At 35.8% G+C, this 18,117-nt stretch overlaps 2 protein-coding genes across 5 annotated transcripts in view; both read right to left on the bottom strand.

Moving 5' to 3' along the window:
* The window catches only part of LOC109611617 (transcription factor kayak), a 132,415-nt gene extending 116,782 nt beyond the window's left edge, over positions 1-15,633 (bottom strand). The window contains exons 1-2 of one of the 4 annotated variants that reach the window (XM_020035505.2): positions 15,225-15,633; positions 11,159-11,631 (exon numbers count right to left, since the gene is read on the bottom strand). In XM_020035505.2, the coding sequence (XP_019891064.2) occupies positions 11,159-11,467 (309 nt within the window). In that variant the 5' untranslated portion in view covers positions 11,468-11,631; positions 15,225-15,633. The remainder of the gene's footprint in view (positions 1-11,158; positions 11,632-15,224) is intronic. The other 3 variants (XM_059121790.1, XM_059121794.1, XM_059121795.1) reach the window with 3 other exon arrangements.
* LOC109611978 (GATA zinc finger domain-containing protein 10-like) overlaps positions 1-18,117 on the bottom strand; it is a 154,897-nt gene that overhangs the window by 66,775 nt on the left and 70,005 nt on the right. The window lies entirely within an intron of this gene.

Raw genomic sequence — 18,117 nt, 5'->3', positions numbered from 1 at the left:
TTTGAAGGCCATAATTCCTGTTAAAGGTGACCAATTCGAACAAATCTAATATTTTTCTATTTCCGACATTTTTAGCTTTCATTCAATAAAATTAAAAAAAAAATATATATAAAAAATTATGGCATTTGACTTTGTTGTAGTTTTTTTTTGCCCCACCCTCCATTTATATCATATGTATTTAGGTCCAATATGAAATTGACAATATTGGCCCAGTCCTTCGGCACCCACTCCTCCATGGAGGGTCAACAATTTGAATAATCATAACCGAAGTCAAAATATATTAAAATCATCGAACATTGGATGAGGATCTACATCTGTCGGCACAACTTTTTAACATTTTTCTTTGTCAATTCCCTCAATTCCGAATTCAAATTCGATGTGGGTGAAGTAATCAAATGCAAGCGCATTTAAATGTTGTTAAAGTATTATTTATTGACTCGTTGTTGCCTTTATGTATGTAAATCACTTCATTATTTGTCATTACAATTTATTGTGATTTTTATCAGGGTGTCGTTGTTGTTGTTGTTGTTGTTGTTGTTGCATTCGACAAATAACCTTTGTCATGGAATCGTGACTGAAACGTTCCTGTCTGTCATTGGTGATGGCACACCACCAGCAGCAGCAGCAGCGAAACATCAAAATACCATCATCACACGGTGCATAGTTTAGATTTAAGGTGGCAGTGAGAGTCAGTTAGTCAGTCATTCGGTCTATTTAGACGATTGAATCAGATGGTGTTGGGTGGTGGTGGTGGTAGTCACATTTATTTCAATATTATTGACACTTTTCTTCTCCACTCTCCCTCTCTCTCCACGATTTTGGATGGAATAATGTTTGAGTTAAATTTTTTTCGGTTTTTTTTGTTTTAGTTGGCATTGTCAATGTAATGTGAGTGTTTTTGTTGTTGTTGTTATTATATTGTCATTGTTAATGACATTGTTGTTTACATGTTCAATATGCACTATCACATGGCTCGTGGCTCTCCATCCACCCCCCGGATCCAACACCATCTGTGTGACCTTGACCTCGACATTGATTGTTTTTATGTTGTCATGTTCCACAACTATGCTATGGTGTTTAGTTGTATTGATTTTTGCGCTATTGTAGTTGTTGTTGGAGACAATTTGCTATTTTGGGGGTGTGATTCGTAAACAACCTCTCCCTTGGCAGATGATGTGTTTTTGTTTGGTATTTAGTTAAAATTTTCTCCTCAACTAATCGAGCTATAATCAGCCCTATATACACTTGGCATATGGTCATATTTGTAAAGGTGTTAGGTGGACAATATTGATATACAGGGTGAATAAAAAAACTGCAACAAAGTCAAATGCCATAATTTTTACATTTTTATACCCTACACCACAAGGTGGTCTTGTGCATTTGTTTGTAACAGGCAAAAGGAAACGAGATAGACCCATAGTTCCATTTGATGATCTGCATAGAATCACTTTCTGAGTTGATTTATGCATGTCAGTCCGTCCGTCCGTCCGTCTGTCCATGTATTCTTGTGAACAAAATGCAGGTCGCATTTATTATCCGATTGAGATGAAATTTTGCAAACAACATTTGTTTGGCCCAAGGACGAACCCTATTGAAATTGGAGATAATCGGTAAAAATTTAGATATAGCTCCCATATATATCTTCGTCCGATTTGTCTTTTATTGTGCACCAAACGTGTAATATCAGCCCGAATAGTATGGAATTTTGCACATACAACCAAATTAGGCCTGAAAATAAGTATGCCAAATTTTATCGAAATCGGTTCAGATATAGCTATAGCTCCCATATATATTGTTCATCCGATTTGTCATATTCGTTACCCACAGCCGTAATATGCACTCCGTAACAACGATATTCAGAAAAATATATCAAATACAGCTCAGAAACATCTTTGCCAAATTTTATCGAGATCGGTTCAGATTTGGATATAGTTCCCATATATATGTTTATCCGATTTCAAATTAATTTCGCACCAAATGGGCAATACAATTTAAAAGATACAAATGCATCGGCATATTTAGTCCTTTGTACTTTAAATTATAATTATAATCATGGCGTGTATGATTGAATTCTCCCATAAAAACTTTTAATTATTAAGTGGAGCTCAACTAAATTAGCAAAGTGGTGTAGGGTATCATAAAGTCGGCACCGCCCGACTTTAGGACTTTCTTTACTGGTTTTTTTATTTTTTTATGAATGAAAGCAAAATATCTCGGAAATAGCATCATATTTTAGAATAAGTCTAGATTTGTTCGAATTGGTCACCTTTGGTACGATTTATGGCCTTCAAACTGCCAATGAAACTGTCATACGATGACCGAATATAGCTCTGCGGTATTTTGGCCTATTCCCGTCGAAACGCTGGCTTGGGGTGATCGACACATTGGTATTTTTTAGTGCCAACCTGGCTTTCCAAATTACTCCAGACACAATAGTCCAACGGATTGGTATCCGCTGATTTTGGTGGCCATTGTGCGCTGGAAATAAAGCAAGGAACCTCATTTTGTTACCATTCTTGGGTGGCGCGTGCTGATTACGATGGTGCTGAGTCCTGTTGGAATGTCCAAGGTCTGCGGACAAAATGTTTGCGTGGCCAAGGCTTTAATACACCCGCTAGAATATTTTCGCGACAATATTCGGCATTTATTTTGATGTCACGGTCGATTAATACGAGCGGAGAGCGACCATCGGCTGATATGGAGGCCCACACCATCACCATGGTCGGCGCTTGAGTTCTGGTGGCCAATCGAAGGTGCACATTTTCAGCTGACCTCTTTGACAAGTAAACACAATCATTTTGTTTGTTTACAAACTGTTGGACAATGAATGTTTTCTCATCGGTGAAAAGCAAATTCGGCAGTTCACCACTTTCGGCTATGCGAAGTAACTCTTTAGCTCTTTTGAGTCTATTTTGCGGTGTAAGTTCTTGCACTTTTTGGAATTTTAATGGCTTTACCCCGAGCTCATTTTTGCAATATTTGCCGAATGGAATATTGTGATGTGTTCAGCATACGAGCCCCATTTTTCGGCCGATGTGACAAGGGTTTCGATCAAGTCGCTTCTTTACTTTTCGAACCATTTCTGCTGATATTGCTGTTTTCTTCCGTTCACTTTCTTGACGTCGGGCTACGCTACCAGTATCACGGTAACGAGCTATGGTACGAGACACAATAGATTTATTCACATTCAAATGCTGGAGTGCTCTAACGATAGGCACTTATGGTTTTCCAGCCAAATATAAAGAAATCACACTATCACGCTTGAATTCCATCACGAATAATTTTTTTCTGAAAAATTCTCACCAAAATGCTTTTGAACGCTTGTAAACAATATAATGAGCTGTCACTGGAATAAATTTAACAGCTGTCGGACGAGTGGCTTCGAAATGACAGAAGTCTGAAGTTGATTGCAGTTTTTTTCATATCACCCTGTTTCATAAAAAATGTCCTCAATTTTAGTTTGTAAAAAACATTTTGTTTTTGTTTTGACAAATTGTACAATTTTTCCCGGATTCTCTTCATATTTCCTGATAATTTCACTGTCCCTATTGGGTTGTGGCAAAATCTAAAAGGATTTGTAGATCGTAATTCCAAAACAGTTTTCGGCTCTTAGGCCCAAGTTTTGTGAGACCTTTATATCTTATATATAGGTTTGAACATTTATAGAGAGCATCATTAGTCTCAAAAAATAGATTAAGTTGGTCCAAGTACGAAGTACGGTCCACTTTTTGATATAGTCCCTACATAAGAGTTAACACCGATTTAAGAGTTTTTTACGTTGTCATGTTTTTCATTACATATCGCAAAATTTTGCTAAATATCAACTAATTTGGTAGAGACCTTATATAAAGATACCACCTGTTTTAGTTATTGCGAAGTCTTATATTGTTATCAGTATTATCACCGAAGATACCATGCATACCTACAATGCACGGTTTTCAAGAAAAAAAGTTATTCTTAAACTTTCTCTCTTCCATCTTTAAAACACCTTTAAAATATATACACCTAGAGAAGGTCAAGAACGATCAACTATCTACAGAAGTCCTTAAAAAAAAACATTATTTCAGTTGAGCCCTCAACAAAGAATGGACCCTACAAACATGTCCTTTTTACATTCCAAGAAATTAATCCATTAATTTAAAAAATATATTACCAAGTATGACATCATTAATTAGAGGACATGTATTTAATAGAGTAATATTGTGTATGTACACAGTGTCCAATTAAATAAATTGACACGAGGGCGAACCCAAATTCATTTGACTAGGAAATGTCAAGCATGCCACATGTCTACTACGCAGGGAAATTCCTTAATTTTCGTTAACACTTTTAGCCTTCACAAATTTAAGCCATACATGTTAAGGTTTAAATGTTGCGCCGGTTAAAAGTTTTCTAGCATGCAAGAGAAAACACATCGACAGCTGTTGGTTGAAGCTCTCATTGAAGAAAGCTCTCATTCTCATTCATGTGGTCTCTTTTAACAAAGCAAAAGTCAAAAATTTTATCGATGAAAAAAAAAAGAAAAAGAAAACAAATCCAAATACGAAGACACCAAAAGCAACGAAAGAAAAATCTTGTTAAAGATATAATAAAACATACAATAAAATTAACAGGCAAAACAAATAAACGGCAAAGAGATACTTTGCTCAACCAGCCATGAAAGAGAGGGAATACACCCGCAAGTGTTGTCAACAGTTTTCAGTACAAAATCGCTAATATGAAAATTTAAATTTTTGATTTAAAATCGTTAAGAAATTTGGTTGGGCCACTTCAAATGTAATCTTTAACCAGTAGAAATTATAAATCAAATCTTTTGAAATTGTGTTGGAGTGTCAATGCATTCCGATACGAGTTAGATTTTATGACACTAATATCTTTTTTTTAAATATAAGCAGCATTTTCCAAGATCTTGATCGAAATATGAATTCCACAGTTTGTGAATTATGTGTTATTGAAATGTCAACAATTTAGTTACAACAGAAGAACATAATAGATAGATTTTAGAAAAACGCAATGTTCATCCAACGTAAATGTTTTTTATGCAACATTCAGTAATAGATAGACATATCCAACTACCACTTTTTGTCAAGGACTCTGAAATAAGATTTTCCGAGGATTAGTATTAATTGCTCGAAAAAAAACAACCAATTTTCCATAACTTTGTAGGAAATTGGAAAAATTCTCTAAATTTTTTTCATGAACCTGTTGCGATTTAAATTATTTATATTTTGAAATAAAAAGTTGTTTCAGTAATTCATATATTTTTGGTTTGTTCAACATATATAATACAGGGTGAGATGAAAAAACTGGAACCAACTTCAGAATGCTGTCATTTCTAAGCCACTCGTCCGACAACTGTTAAAATTATTCCAGTGACAGCTCATTATATTGTTTACAAGCGGTGAGAATTTTCTAGAAAAAAGTTATTCCTGATGGAATTCATGCGTGATAGTGTGATTTCTTTATATTTGGCTAGAAAACCACAGGTGGCTAACGTTAGAGCACTCCAGCATTTAAATCTGAATAAATCTTTAGTGTCTCGTGCTGTAAAACTGTTAGCGTAGCCCGACGTCAAGAAAGTGGACAGAAGAAAACAGCAACATCAGCAGAAATGGTTCAAAAAGAGAAAAGAAGAAGACTTGATCGAAACCCGCTCGTGAGCTGAACATATCACAATATTCCATTCGGCAAATATTGAAAAATGAGCTCGGGGTAAAGCCATTATAACTACAAATGTGCAAGAACTTACACCGCAACAGTAAAAACAGTAATAGACTCAAAAGAGGTAAAGAGTTGCTTCGCTTGGCCGAAACATTCGTTGTCCAGCAGTTTGTAAACAAACAAAATGATCGTGTTTACTTGCCAAAGAAGTCAGCTGAAAATGTGCACCTTCGGTTGGCCATCACAACTAAAGAGCCGGCCATTGTGCGGGCCGCCATAACAGCCGATGGTCGCCACCAGAATAAATGCCGAATATTATTGCGAAAGGGACGGTGTATTAAGCCTTGGGCACGCAAACATTTTGGCCGCAGACCTTGGACATTCCATCCAATACTTAGCACCATTGCAATCAGCAAGTGCAACCCAAGAATGGTTACAAAATGAGGTTCCTCGCTTCATTTCCAGCGCACAATGGCCACCACAATTTCCGGATACCAATCCGTTGGACTATTGTGTCTGGAGTAATTTGGAAAGCAAGGTTGGCACTACAAAATACCAAAGTGTCGATCACCACAAGCAAGCGCTTCGCCAGGAATGGACCAAAATATCGCAGAGCAACATTGCGTGCGTGTAACGGGTTCATTGGCCGTTTGAAGGCCACAATTCGCGCCAAAGGTGACCAATTTAAACAAATCTAGACTTATTCTAAAATGTGATGCTATTTGCTTTCATTCAATAAAATTAAAAAAAATGTAAAAATTATGGTATTTGACTTTGTTGCAGTTTTTTTATTTTATATTGTAAATGTTCGATTTAGGTCCGATACGAAATGGGCAATATTGGTCAACAATTTGAATAATCATAAGACAGGTCAAAATATATTTAATTAATCGAACATTGGCTGAGGGTATACAGGGTTGTCCATATTCGATGGACCCATCTGGCAACGCCATAACTTTTGACAGAGATGTCACATCGCTTAATGACATACCGCGTTTGAAGCGTCAGTCCAAGCAGATTTTTACTATCACCCATACACACCACGCGAAGTAGTTGAAATTTACATTCAACAGAAGAAGTCAATTGTGAAAACTCAACGTGCTTTTAAAACATTAAAAAATGTGAGAAGTGCGCCTTCTAAGAACATCATTTTCGACTGGTAAGGCTCTTTCTAATCCGAAGAGGCCATATAAAAGTCAACCAAGGCGATCGGCCGAGAATATCGCTGCCGTACGAGCCAGTGTTGAGAGGTCCCCAAGAACATCCCAAAAACGCCGTTCTCAGCAGTTGGGCATGGCTCGGTCCACTTTACAACGGATTATTCGCATTGATTTGCATTTGTTCCCGTACAAAATTCAATTGACGCAAAGAATGTTGCCTGCGGACAAGCCACGTCGATTGGAATGGGCCCAAAGGTCCGTCGAATATGGGCAACCCTGTACATCTGTCGGTCAAAGCGACTTATACTTTTTAACTTGTTTAACATACATTTTACTAATGCTGTTTTATTTATCATTTTGGCGATATTTCATTAAAATCATTTGTCTACCTAGCTTGTTACTCGGCAGTGTTTTTGAGAAAAAACGCTACGTTATCATCACCAAAAGAGAGAGAGTTTAAAATCTGAGAATTAGACAACGGGCCAACAAAAATCACAAAGAAATTAGTTTGTAAAATATTGCTAGCAATATCTGAATGTTATTGTGTGAGAGTGTTAGGAAAGTTGAAAGTGTAAATTGAAATTCCATAGATAAATCAAAAAACAAACGAAAAATGATACCACTAGCTAAGGAGTGGCAGGGGTGGTACCAAACGAATCAAAAATAAGTCTGGACAAGAAAACACAAATGTTATAAAAAGACGCAAAAACAGCAATAAATAATAAAATCAACGAAATAGCTTTTATTGAAAAAAAAAAATAAATAAACAATTCATTGGTTGGAGGAAAGGGTGAACATGAAGGGTGGACGGAAAGGTTGTAGTATTAAAATACATTAACATTTTACGATGCGATACTATATTTGCTTCATCATAACAGCTACGAAATAACAAAACAAACGTCTGTCTGATTAGAATGTCTTCGACGATCCGACTTAATTGTTGTTTGTTTTTTGAGAAAATAATTATTATTTTTTTTAACCGAATAAAATTAGCACATTCATTAAAAGGGTTAATGGGAATGTGTACTGAGGTTCCGTAGACAAGAGGGAAAAACAATTGTAGAAAATTAAAATAATGTAAATGAAAAAAAAAAACTTAATTGACTTAATGTCGATTAAGATTTGTGGCTTTGTTTATTCTAAAAACTAATTGCATTTTATTGAAAATGTGCTATGTTCGTAACAAATGCCGCAGTGCCTTGCCAATATTTTGCGCCTTTTTTCATTGCTCAGCTGCAATAGCAGTCGAAAAAAAAATAAACTCATAAAATTCAAGATAATAAAATGTTTGTTATTTCTACGAAATCATTATTATTCTGCGGAGTTGCCAGCACATGTGACAAATTAAAGCATTAAAAACAGTCAATGTCTCTAGGAGGGAGTGATGCTAATGTTGCAATTTTTTGAGAAAAAAAAAATATATTTTTTTTAAATTTTTTTGAAGATTCCTAATTTAAGAATACTACCGCATATTAAGGAATATATTTTAATTTTTTTTAAACATTTTCAACTTTTTTTCATGATTTTTTAGCTATTAAATTATTTTTGGCAAGACTGGTTTAAACTACTCACGCACGTTTTGTGTTTTGCTTCACTGTCAAAAGCATCTTCAGTTTAGAGAATAATTTAACCATGAATCGTCTTACAAACGAATAACGCCTGAAAATCATTGAATATAAATATCGAAATGGAAGCTCTGTTAAAAAATTTCAAATTGAAAAATTGTTTTCAGGATGCTGGCTCAGTGGGTACGTATAAAAGCTGAATTGTCGATTTTGGAGTGAAGATCAGCCAGAAGCATTGAAGAATCTACAAATGAATCAGGAAAAAAATAACAGTTTTTGTTAATGGGCTGGTGGAATCTTTAGACCGCACTTACTCAATGATTTTGGAATCGTAACGTAACTGTAAAAAGTGACCGCTACCCAAAATGTATAAGTTCGATGATTTTTTTACATTTTTAATTCTCGTGCGAAATTTGTGGAAATTCTTTAAATTGGAAAATATGGCCAAGACCCTTGCAAAAATAAACAAATTTCAGACTGCTGTCATTTCTAAGCCACTCGTCCGACAACTGTTATAATTATTCCAGTGACATTTTGGTGAGATTTTTCCAGAAAAAAAGTTATTCGTGATGGAATTCAAGCGTGAAAGTGCGAATCCTTTTTATTTTGCTATGGTTAAAGCACTCCAGCATTTTTATGTGGATGAATCTTTTGTGAATCGTACCATCGCTCGTTATCGTGATACTGTTATCGTAGTTCGACGTCATGGAAGTGGACGGAAGAAAACATTAACAAAATAGTTCTAAAACTAAAAAAACGACTTGATCGAAACCCTCGTCACAGTGGCCGAAAAATGGCTCGTGTGCTGAACATATCGCAATATCCCATTAAATTTCCAAAAAGTGCAAGAACTTATGTCGCAATTCGTGGCAAAGGTCACCAATTGGAACAAATCTAGACTTATTCTAAAATTTGATGCTATTTCCGACATTCTTTGCTTTCTGCATTTTGTTCTCAAAGATAAATGGTCTGACAGACGGACTGACATGCATAAATCGACTCAGAAAGTGATTCTATGAAGATCCTCGCTTCCTTCTCCATGTTAAAAACAAATGCCTATAATAGGGTAATGGTGTAGGGTATACATTTTCCCATTGCTGCAATCCATCACAGTTGTTAAGCCGGCATTTTCCACGTGACTTTTTGTCAACAACAACAAAAAACCTCTTGATTGGCATTAACGAAAATCCATTCACACAACGACAAACGACAGCTAGCCGCCAGCTAGATTTGATAAGAATTTTCTGGGTATAAAAAATGGGGGGTGTATATGGGGGTGGTGGATGGATGGATGGCTGCCTTGCCACCATTCTATTGAGGTTAAATATTTTTTTGTTTATTTTTCTAAGAATCGCTTTTGTTTTTGTGTATTTTCACCATATCAACCAAATTACAATGTTGTAATGCTTTGTTTTTATACCCTCCACCACACATAGTATGGAGGGTATATTAAGTTCTTCATTCCGTTTGTAACTCATCGAAGTAATAATTTTACACTCAACAAAGTATATACATTCTTGATCAGCGTAAAATTCTAAGACGATTTAGCCCTGTCCGTCTGTCTGTCTGTCTGTCTGTATGTTGTAATCACGCTACAGTCAAAACCAAGTTCGAAGATGCTATATGGGTCCACGATATCGTATAGCCACCATATAACGGTTCTCCCCGATATTCGGTATTTTAATGATTTTACCCATATTTTTTTCAATGAACGTAGAACGGCACCTTCCGATTTTCGGTATTTTGATGATTTTAGCCAAATTTTTCAATGGAATTGTCTTAAAATCCACACAAGGAGTTGCTTGCGGGTACTTTATACCTTGAAAGAGATTATCTATATTGGTCCACGATATCGTATACCTCCCATATAACGGTATCCCCCGATATTTGGTATTTTGATGATTTTAGCCACATTTTTCAATGGAACTGTTTTAAAATCCACACAAGGAGTTCCTTGCGGGTATTTTTTACCCCTGGAAGAGAATTATCTATATGGGTACACGATAACGTATATCCCCCATATAACGGCATTTTCCGATTTTCGGTATTTTGATGATTTTAGCTACATTTTGGAATGGAATTATTTTAAAATCCACACAAGGAGTTCATTGCGGGTACTTTATTTCTTAGATAAGAATTGTCTATATCAGTCCACGATATCGTATACCTCCCATATAACGGTACCCACCGTTATTCGGTATTTTGATGATTTAAGCCACATTTTCCAATGGAACTGTCTTAAAATCCACACAAGGAGTTCCTTGCGGGTATTTTTACCCCTGGAAGAGAATTATCTCTATGGGTACACGATAACGTATGTCCCCCCATATAAAGGCACCTTCCAATTTTCGGTTTTTTGATGATTTTAGCCAATTTTTTCAATGGAATTGTCTTAAAATCCACACAAGGAGTTCCTTGCGGGTACTTTATACCCTGAAGGAGAATTATCTATATTGTTCCACGATATCGTATAACTCCCATATAAAGGTAACCCCGATATTCGGTATTTTTGCGACATTACATGTTCGTATATATAGTTCGAAAGCGTTACTACAGTCTATGACATAAATAACTTATGCAGGACCACGTCTTTGTATAGCCCACTCATACAGCGGTTTTCATTTGTCTGGTATTTTTCGAGGGATTTTTTTTTTTTTTTTTTTTTTTTTTTGAAAATTTTCAAGTTTCTTCCAAATAGTGGAGGGTATTAAAAGTTCGACCCGATCGAACTTGTTACTTGTTGTTCATTAACAATAGGCTGGTGGTACTTACGTTAAGATTATTGCGCGATGTTGTCGAGGTAAACGTGATTGGCGATGGCGAGGAGGCCGCTGTTGTCGCCGCTATGATATTCAATTGTGGCAGAATATCATCGACCTCATTGTCCTCCTCGATTATTTTATGCATTGCCAGGCTAATGGCCTCCTCCTCGGCATCGTTTTCATCCTGCAACAGCTTGTCCTCATCGTCCGTGTCGACCAGTTCCTTTTCCTGGTTGGCGGCTGGATTGGTGACTTGTGGTGTTTTATTTTGAACTTTTAGTTTTGAAATTTTTGCGTTGGAATCGGCTTTGACTTTCATTGTTTTTTTTGCAAATTTCACTGACGGAACTATTATTAATTATTATAATTGTTTTATATTAACGTAGTTATTTAAATAGTAATACTTTTTGAGAGATTTAAATTTTAGTTGTATGTTTATGTTTCAAATATAAAATTGAGGGGAATGTAATGAAGAGAATAAAACTAAAAATGAATAAAAAATTGGTTGAACTGAAAAAAAAAAAAAATGATTGAACTTTCTAAAACAATTGCGTTAAATTTTTTTTGTCGTAATTCTGGGAATTTCTTTATTTTTTTTTAACACACACACACACTACCATAAAGTTTTATAGAAGGTAATGCAATTAAAAAATATTGCTTTAATCTTTTCCAGGAATTCCTTTCTTTAAGTATTAATTTTTAAAGAGTAATTTTCAAAATTATGCACTTTTCAATTATTTCAATTACTCTCCCACATTCTGTCACACCACAGAGAAATTACACCACATGTTGTATTTCTTTTCAATTCGCGATAAATTCACACGAGACTCTTCAAAATGATGGCACACCCTGTTCTTTTTGTTTTTCTCAACACAAAAAGGTTGCAACGTTTTGGGTTTTTTTTTTTTTTTTTTGTTAATTATTTCCAAATTTGTGAAGATATTGTTGTTACAACACGCACACTCACACATACACACATTTCAAAAAAAGTTAGGCGAATAACCAGAAACGGTTTAAGGTAAAGAATTTCACAATCTTACATAAAATCCAAAAAAAAGGTTGAGAAAATAAATATTTTTCTATCCCAAATAGGCAAAATGGGGGAAAAAGGTTAAATATACACGGTCGGCGGTTTCTTTTCAGCTGGAAATACTGAACACTGACAACAACGAAATCATATGCTCGCTAGCCCAACGAAGAGGAAGAAACAAAGGGTAATAATGACAACAAGACAACGGCAGAGAGAGTGCCTTTTTTTCTCAGTAGAGAGAGAGGGAGAGAGAGAGCAATGGTAAAAACGTCAACAATTGCTGCTCATTTCGCGGGCTGATTTTTAAAAACAATATTGTCTACTTTTGCTTTTGGAAATAAAAGTGATTTCATTACAGATTAACACAAAACCAGTAAAAAAGCTGTACGTTTGGCCGTGCCGATCTTCGAATACCCTCCAGCAATTGGAACGAATTTGGTAATTTTCAAAAAAACCAAACTCCTTCAAAATTCTGTTAAAATCTTAACAATACCGAATGTTGCCCTTATATTAGGGTCTGTACGACGACGTGGACCTGCACAGGCAACTTTTGTCATAAACCATTACAGTATTCAAATGTGAAACTTGAATAAAAAATCGGTGAATAATGTACCTAAAATTATCCAAATTCCGAATATAGGGAGGTACCGATATATTAAGACGTAAACCTGCACAGACAATTTTCTCTCATAGGCTGTAGTATACATTACGAATTTCAAACACAAAATTCACAACAATACCAGTGAATAATGTCCCTAAAAGTCATCAAAATACCGAATATCGGGAGGTGCCGTTATATGGGGGCTATACGAAGACCTGGACCTGCACAGACAATTTTCTGTCTATGGCTGTAGAATTCATTATGAACTTCAAATGCCACATTTGAAACAATTCCGATGAATAATGTCGCTAAAATCATCAAAGTACCGAATATCGGGAGGTACCGTTATATGGGGGCTATACGAAGACGTGGACCTGCACAGACAATTTTCTGTCTATGGCTGTAGTATTCATTACAAACTTCAAATATCAAATTTGAAACAATTCCAGGAAATATGTCGCTAAAATCATCAAAGTACCGAATATCGGGAGGTACCGCTATATGGGGGCTATACGAAGACGTGGACCTGCACAGACAATTTTCTGTCTATGGCTGTAGTATTCATTACGAACTTCAAATACCACACTTGAAACAATTCCGGTGAATAATGTCGCTAAAATAATCAAAATACCGAATAATACCGAAGACGTGGACCTGCACGGACAATTTTCTGTCTACGGCGTAGTACTCATTACGAACTTCAAATGTCAAATTTAAAACAATTCCAGCGAAATATGACGCTAAAATAATCAAAATACCGAATATCGGGAGGTAACATTATATGGGGGCTCTACGAAGACGTGGACAATTTTCTGTCATAGGCTGAGGTATTCATTACGAACTTCAAATACCAAATTTGAAACAATTCCGGTGAATAATGTCGCTAAAATCATCAAGCTACCGAATATCGGAAGGTACCATTATATGGGCACTATAAGAAGACGTGGACCTGCACAGACAATTTTCTGTCATAGGCTGCAGTATTCATTACGAACTTCAAATACCAAATTTGCCATCGACATAGAATTTTATGCTGATCACGAATATATATTCTTTGTGGGGTCTAAAATGCATATTTCGAGGTGTTACAAAGGGAATGTTAAAATTAATTTATGGTGGAAGGTATAAAAAACAGAAATTACAAGTCAATTTACAGCTGTTGCAATTTAAGCGATTTTAGTCGTTTGGCGCTTTTTCGTGCTAACAAGTTAGCATCACTGCCCACCAACCATGCGAATAAGATTTGAAATGACAGACAACCGAGACCACGTTTACACAACAAAACAACAAAGGGAAGAACAACAAATAATGAAAAAAGGAATTCACATGAACGCACACACACACACTGGCAACCAATCACATGAATGCAGTTTACTTTGCGATTTTGTTTTCGTTGAACAATGGCAATGTCGTCGTCGTTCTTATTTGCACATTTTTGCGATTTCGTGTCGAAGCAACGACAACGACGACAATTGTTTTGATTTCTTTATTCTCCAGATAATGTGACAATGACAACAAAAACAACATAGGGGAAAAAGAAAAAAAACACTGAAACAAATGTTGCAATCACATGCAATTATTTCTAATTAGAATGTGGTTGTTTGCCAAAACATGGGGAGCGAGGGCAGTGAGAAGGTATTGCATGGAGTATTTAACAGTGACACTCAATGGCGGCATTGGACTTTGTTGTTTTTTAGGGGTGTATCGGTCGAGAAGAAAAAGAAGCAGAATCACAACACAAAATTTGCTGAAAACATTCACCTTGTGTTCTCCCGCTCTCACTCTGCCCCCTCCCAATTAACAGTCGGTTTTGTTGGCATTCCATTTGTGTATTTCGTTTATTTTTTGCAATACCAATGTTATGGCGCGGGGAATGTGGAGAAGGGGTTCTAGTAGTTTTTTTGGCCATAAAAGTAGATGGATAGACAAAAATACACGTCAGACGTCATACCCATAGATACTCACAACTAGGCACGCACACACACACAATTTACATTACCCCCCAAAAACAACAATGCGTGCTAAATGTGTGAATGAAATAAAATGACAAAAACGAACGAAAAAGAAAAAAAAAACAACAACAAAACGGCGCGGCGGCGAAATGTGAACGTACTTGAACTTTATGCAGACAAAATTAACAACAAAACGAAAAATAAAATCCGAAATTTAATTTTACGGTTGCGACGACTACTTTAAAAGTTAACGCTTTTTGTTTTCTACTGCCATGCTTAAAACATTCGAGAAAAAAGAACGTCAAAGCTACGCGACGTAAAAAAACGCTGTTTCCAAAACTTTCGAATCTTGTTTCACAAATGGAATTAACAGCACTTTGCTTTTACACCAATATTCCGAATGGCTATTCCAGCAATTCCATGGAGCGTATTACGTCGTTACGTAGCCATACGGTTTTGGAAATTTTCTCACATTCACATACACTTGGCTTACTTTTGTTAAAGCAATCTTGCTTTTTCTTTGATAACTTTTTTTCTAATAATTTTCACTTCTTCTTTGTTTCGTTTTTCCCTTTTCGGAAAAAGGAGTTAAGAGCACTTTTCCACACAATATTTTTTTTGCCACTTTGGTTTATTTAATCAATTCAATGTGTGAGGTTTTTTTTTTTTTGGTTTGAAGGTTTATTCTTCTTTCGTTGTCGTCGTCGTAGGGTTTTTTTATCTACTTCTTCGTCGTAGTGTCGTTTTATTTTGTTTGTCTTCCTGATGTCTACAAAAAGCGCGTTTCAGTTTGATTCGTTTGGAACTTTTAACTGAAAATCGAAAATTTTTAACTAAATTCCATAAACTTCGTTTTTTCTACGTTTCTATCTTCAAATTCACATCAACATACTGGTGAACTGGTGTGGTTTTGGTGACGGTGTATGTATGAACGTGCTCGTATGGAAGCGAATATGTGGAGAAAGAGAGAAAATGTGAAAAATACAACAACTACATCGTTGAAATTTTACGTACAATACTAATACGTTGGCATCTAACACTTGTACCGTTGACTCTTGTCACTTCTCTGTCTCTCTGGCATTCGTTCTCTCTCTCGCTCTCTGTTGCGGGGACTTATCCATGGGCAAAACAAAAACACCAAAATGTTGTTTGTTTTGAGAAATCAACAGTGTTTTTGTAGCAGTGTTGGTGTATCTGTGTGTGGAAGGCTTATTTTCCTTATTCTCTATGAATTTATGAACAAAAAGAGAATGTGAAAATGGGGAAATAAAACAATATGATTTATTAAGGTGGTTCACAGCAATCGGTCGCAACTAGGGCTCTGATTTCTGTCAGTAGATTTTATTGATGTTTTTAAGAAATTTTTGCATTTAGGCTCTATAGAGAAAAAAATTCTAAGTTCTCTCAGATGAAAAACATTCTGGAGAATTTGAGATTTTATAAAAAAATATGACTTTTTCTTGATTCATTTATATTTTGTACATTACAGGAAATATAATTTTCTAAGGCTCTTAATTCGTCGTTTTTTGGACCATAAAGAGTAAAACTATTAATCTTCTAGCCATAAAATACCTGCCTAGGCAAAACTAGGTACTCTCTAACGATATGGCAAAAAACTGATGATTGAAGAAATGTTGGAAATCAGTTCTAGCTAAGCAATACCCAAAAACATTTGGTGAAATTAAGAAATGAAACTATAATTTTGCTTTGAATTTATTTCAAGTAGATCAGACCACCTATCAACATGAGAACTATATCCAAATCTTTGCCGTTCTCGTTATAATTTGGCAAAGTTATTTCCGAGCTTTGCTGTCGAATGCATATTACGAATGTGAGGCACTTAAATACCAAATCGGAGGAAATATATATACAGGGTAAGCTGAAAAATCTGCAACCAACTTCAACTTCATAACAAAATGTCGATCATCTCAAACAAGCGCTTCGCCGGGAATGGGCCAAAATACCGCAGAACAACATTCGGGTAGCGTGTGACGGTTTCATTGGCCGTTTGAAGGTCATAACTCGTGCCAAAGGTGACCAATTCGAACAAAACTGAACTTATCCTAAAATTTGATGCTATTTCCGACATTTTTTGTATTCATTCAATAAAATTTAAAAAAAATAAAAATTATGGCATTTGACTTTGCGGCGGTTTTTGTTAATCTCTACCGCGAAACTCTCGGATGAAATTGAACTGCGAACTTACCTTAATTTACATAGTCACCAATATACGTTTTATGTTTGTATTTCCAACTTACCTGAAAAAAATGTAAATAAAATTACAATTATTTAACAATCCCATTATTTGAAAAAAATAGAAGTTCTCTATCCTATATTTGTGATCAAATGTATTTTATCACAATTATGTAACAATAAGTATTGAACAAGTAAAAAAGTTTTAAGTTCGGTCGGGCCGATCTTTGAATACCCTCCATCATTTGGAACGAATTTGGCAATTATCAAAAAAAAAAAAATCCTAAAAATACCGATTGTAGCAGTTATATTAGGGTCTATACGACGACGTGGACCTGTATAGGCAAAATTTGTCACAAGCTATTAGAATATTCAAATGCGAAACTTGATAATAAAAATCAGTGAATAATGTAGCTAAAAAAATCAAAATAACGAATATATGGAGGTACCATTATATTGGGACTATATGAAGACGTGGACCTGCACTATCCATTATGAACTTCAAATACCTAGTTTAAAACATTTCAGGTGAATGATGTCGCTTAAATCACCAAAATACTGAAAAAAGGGAGGGGGCTATACCAAAATGTGGACCTACATGACCCATTTTCAATACCAAAAGTCCCGCAGATATATAACACATTTGAGAAAATGTTATCAACCTTCTTCATTTCGTTCGGAAGCTACAGTGATTTCCACAGACGGACAGTCGAATAGACGAACGGACATCGCTAATTCGACATAGAATTTTATGCTGATCAAGGAAATATATACAGGGTTGCCCATGTTCGACGGACCTTTGGGCCCATTCCAATCGACGAGGCTTGTCCGCAGGCAACATTCTTTGCGTCAATTGAATTTTGTACGGGAACAAATGCAAATCAATGCGAATAATCCGTTGTAAAGTGGACCGAGCCATGCCATTTGGGATGTTCTTGGGGACCTCTCAACACTGGCTCGTACGGCAGCGATATTCTCTGCCGATCGCCTTGGTCGACTTTTATATGGCCTCTTCGGTTTAGAAAGAGCCTTACCAGTCGAAATTTTTTCGTATAAACGCTGTTCTTAGAAGGCGCACTTCTCACATTTTTTTTTCACAATTGACTTCTTCTGTTGAATGTAAATTTCAACTATTTCAGAGCGCTCGCGTGGCGTGTATTGGTTCATGGTAAAAATCTGCTTGGACTGACGCT

Source organism: Musca domestica, unplaced genomic scaffold, assembly GCF_030504385.1.
Source record: "Musca domestica strain aabys unplaced genomic scaffold, Musca_domestica.polishedcontigs.V.1.1 1, whole genome shotgun sequence".
Classification (NCBI taxonomy): domain Eukaryota; kingdom Metazoa; phylum Arthropoda; class Insecta; order Diptera; family Muscidae; genus Musca; species Musca domestica.
Note: the sequence above shows the minus strand (reverse complement) of the source record. Positions and strands in the feature narration are given on the sequence as shown.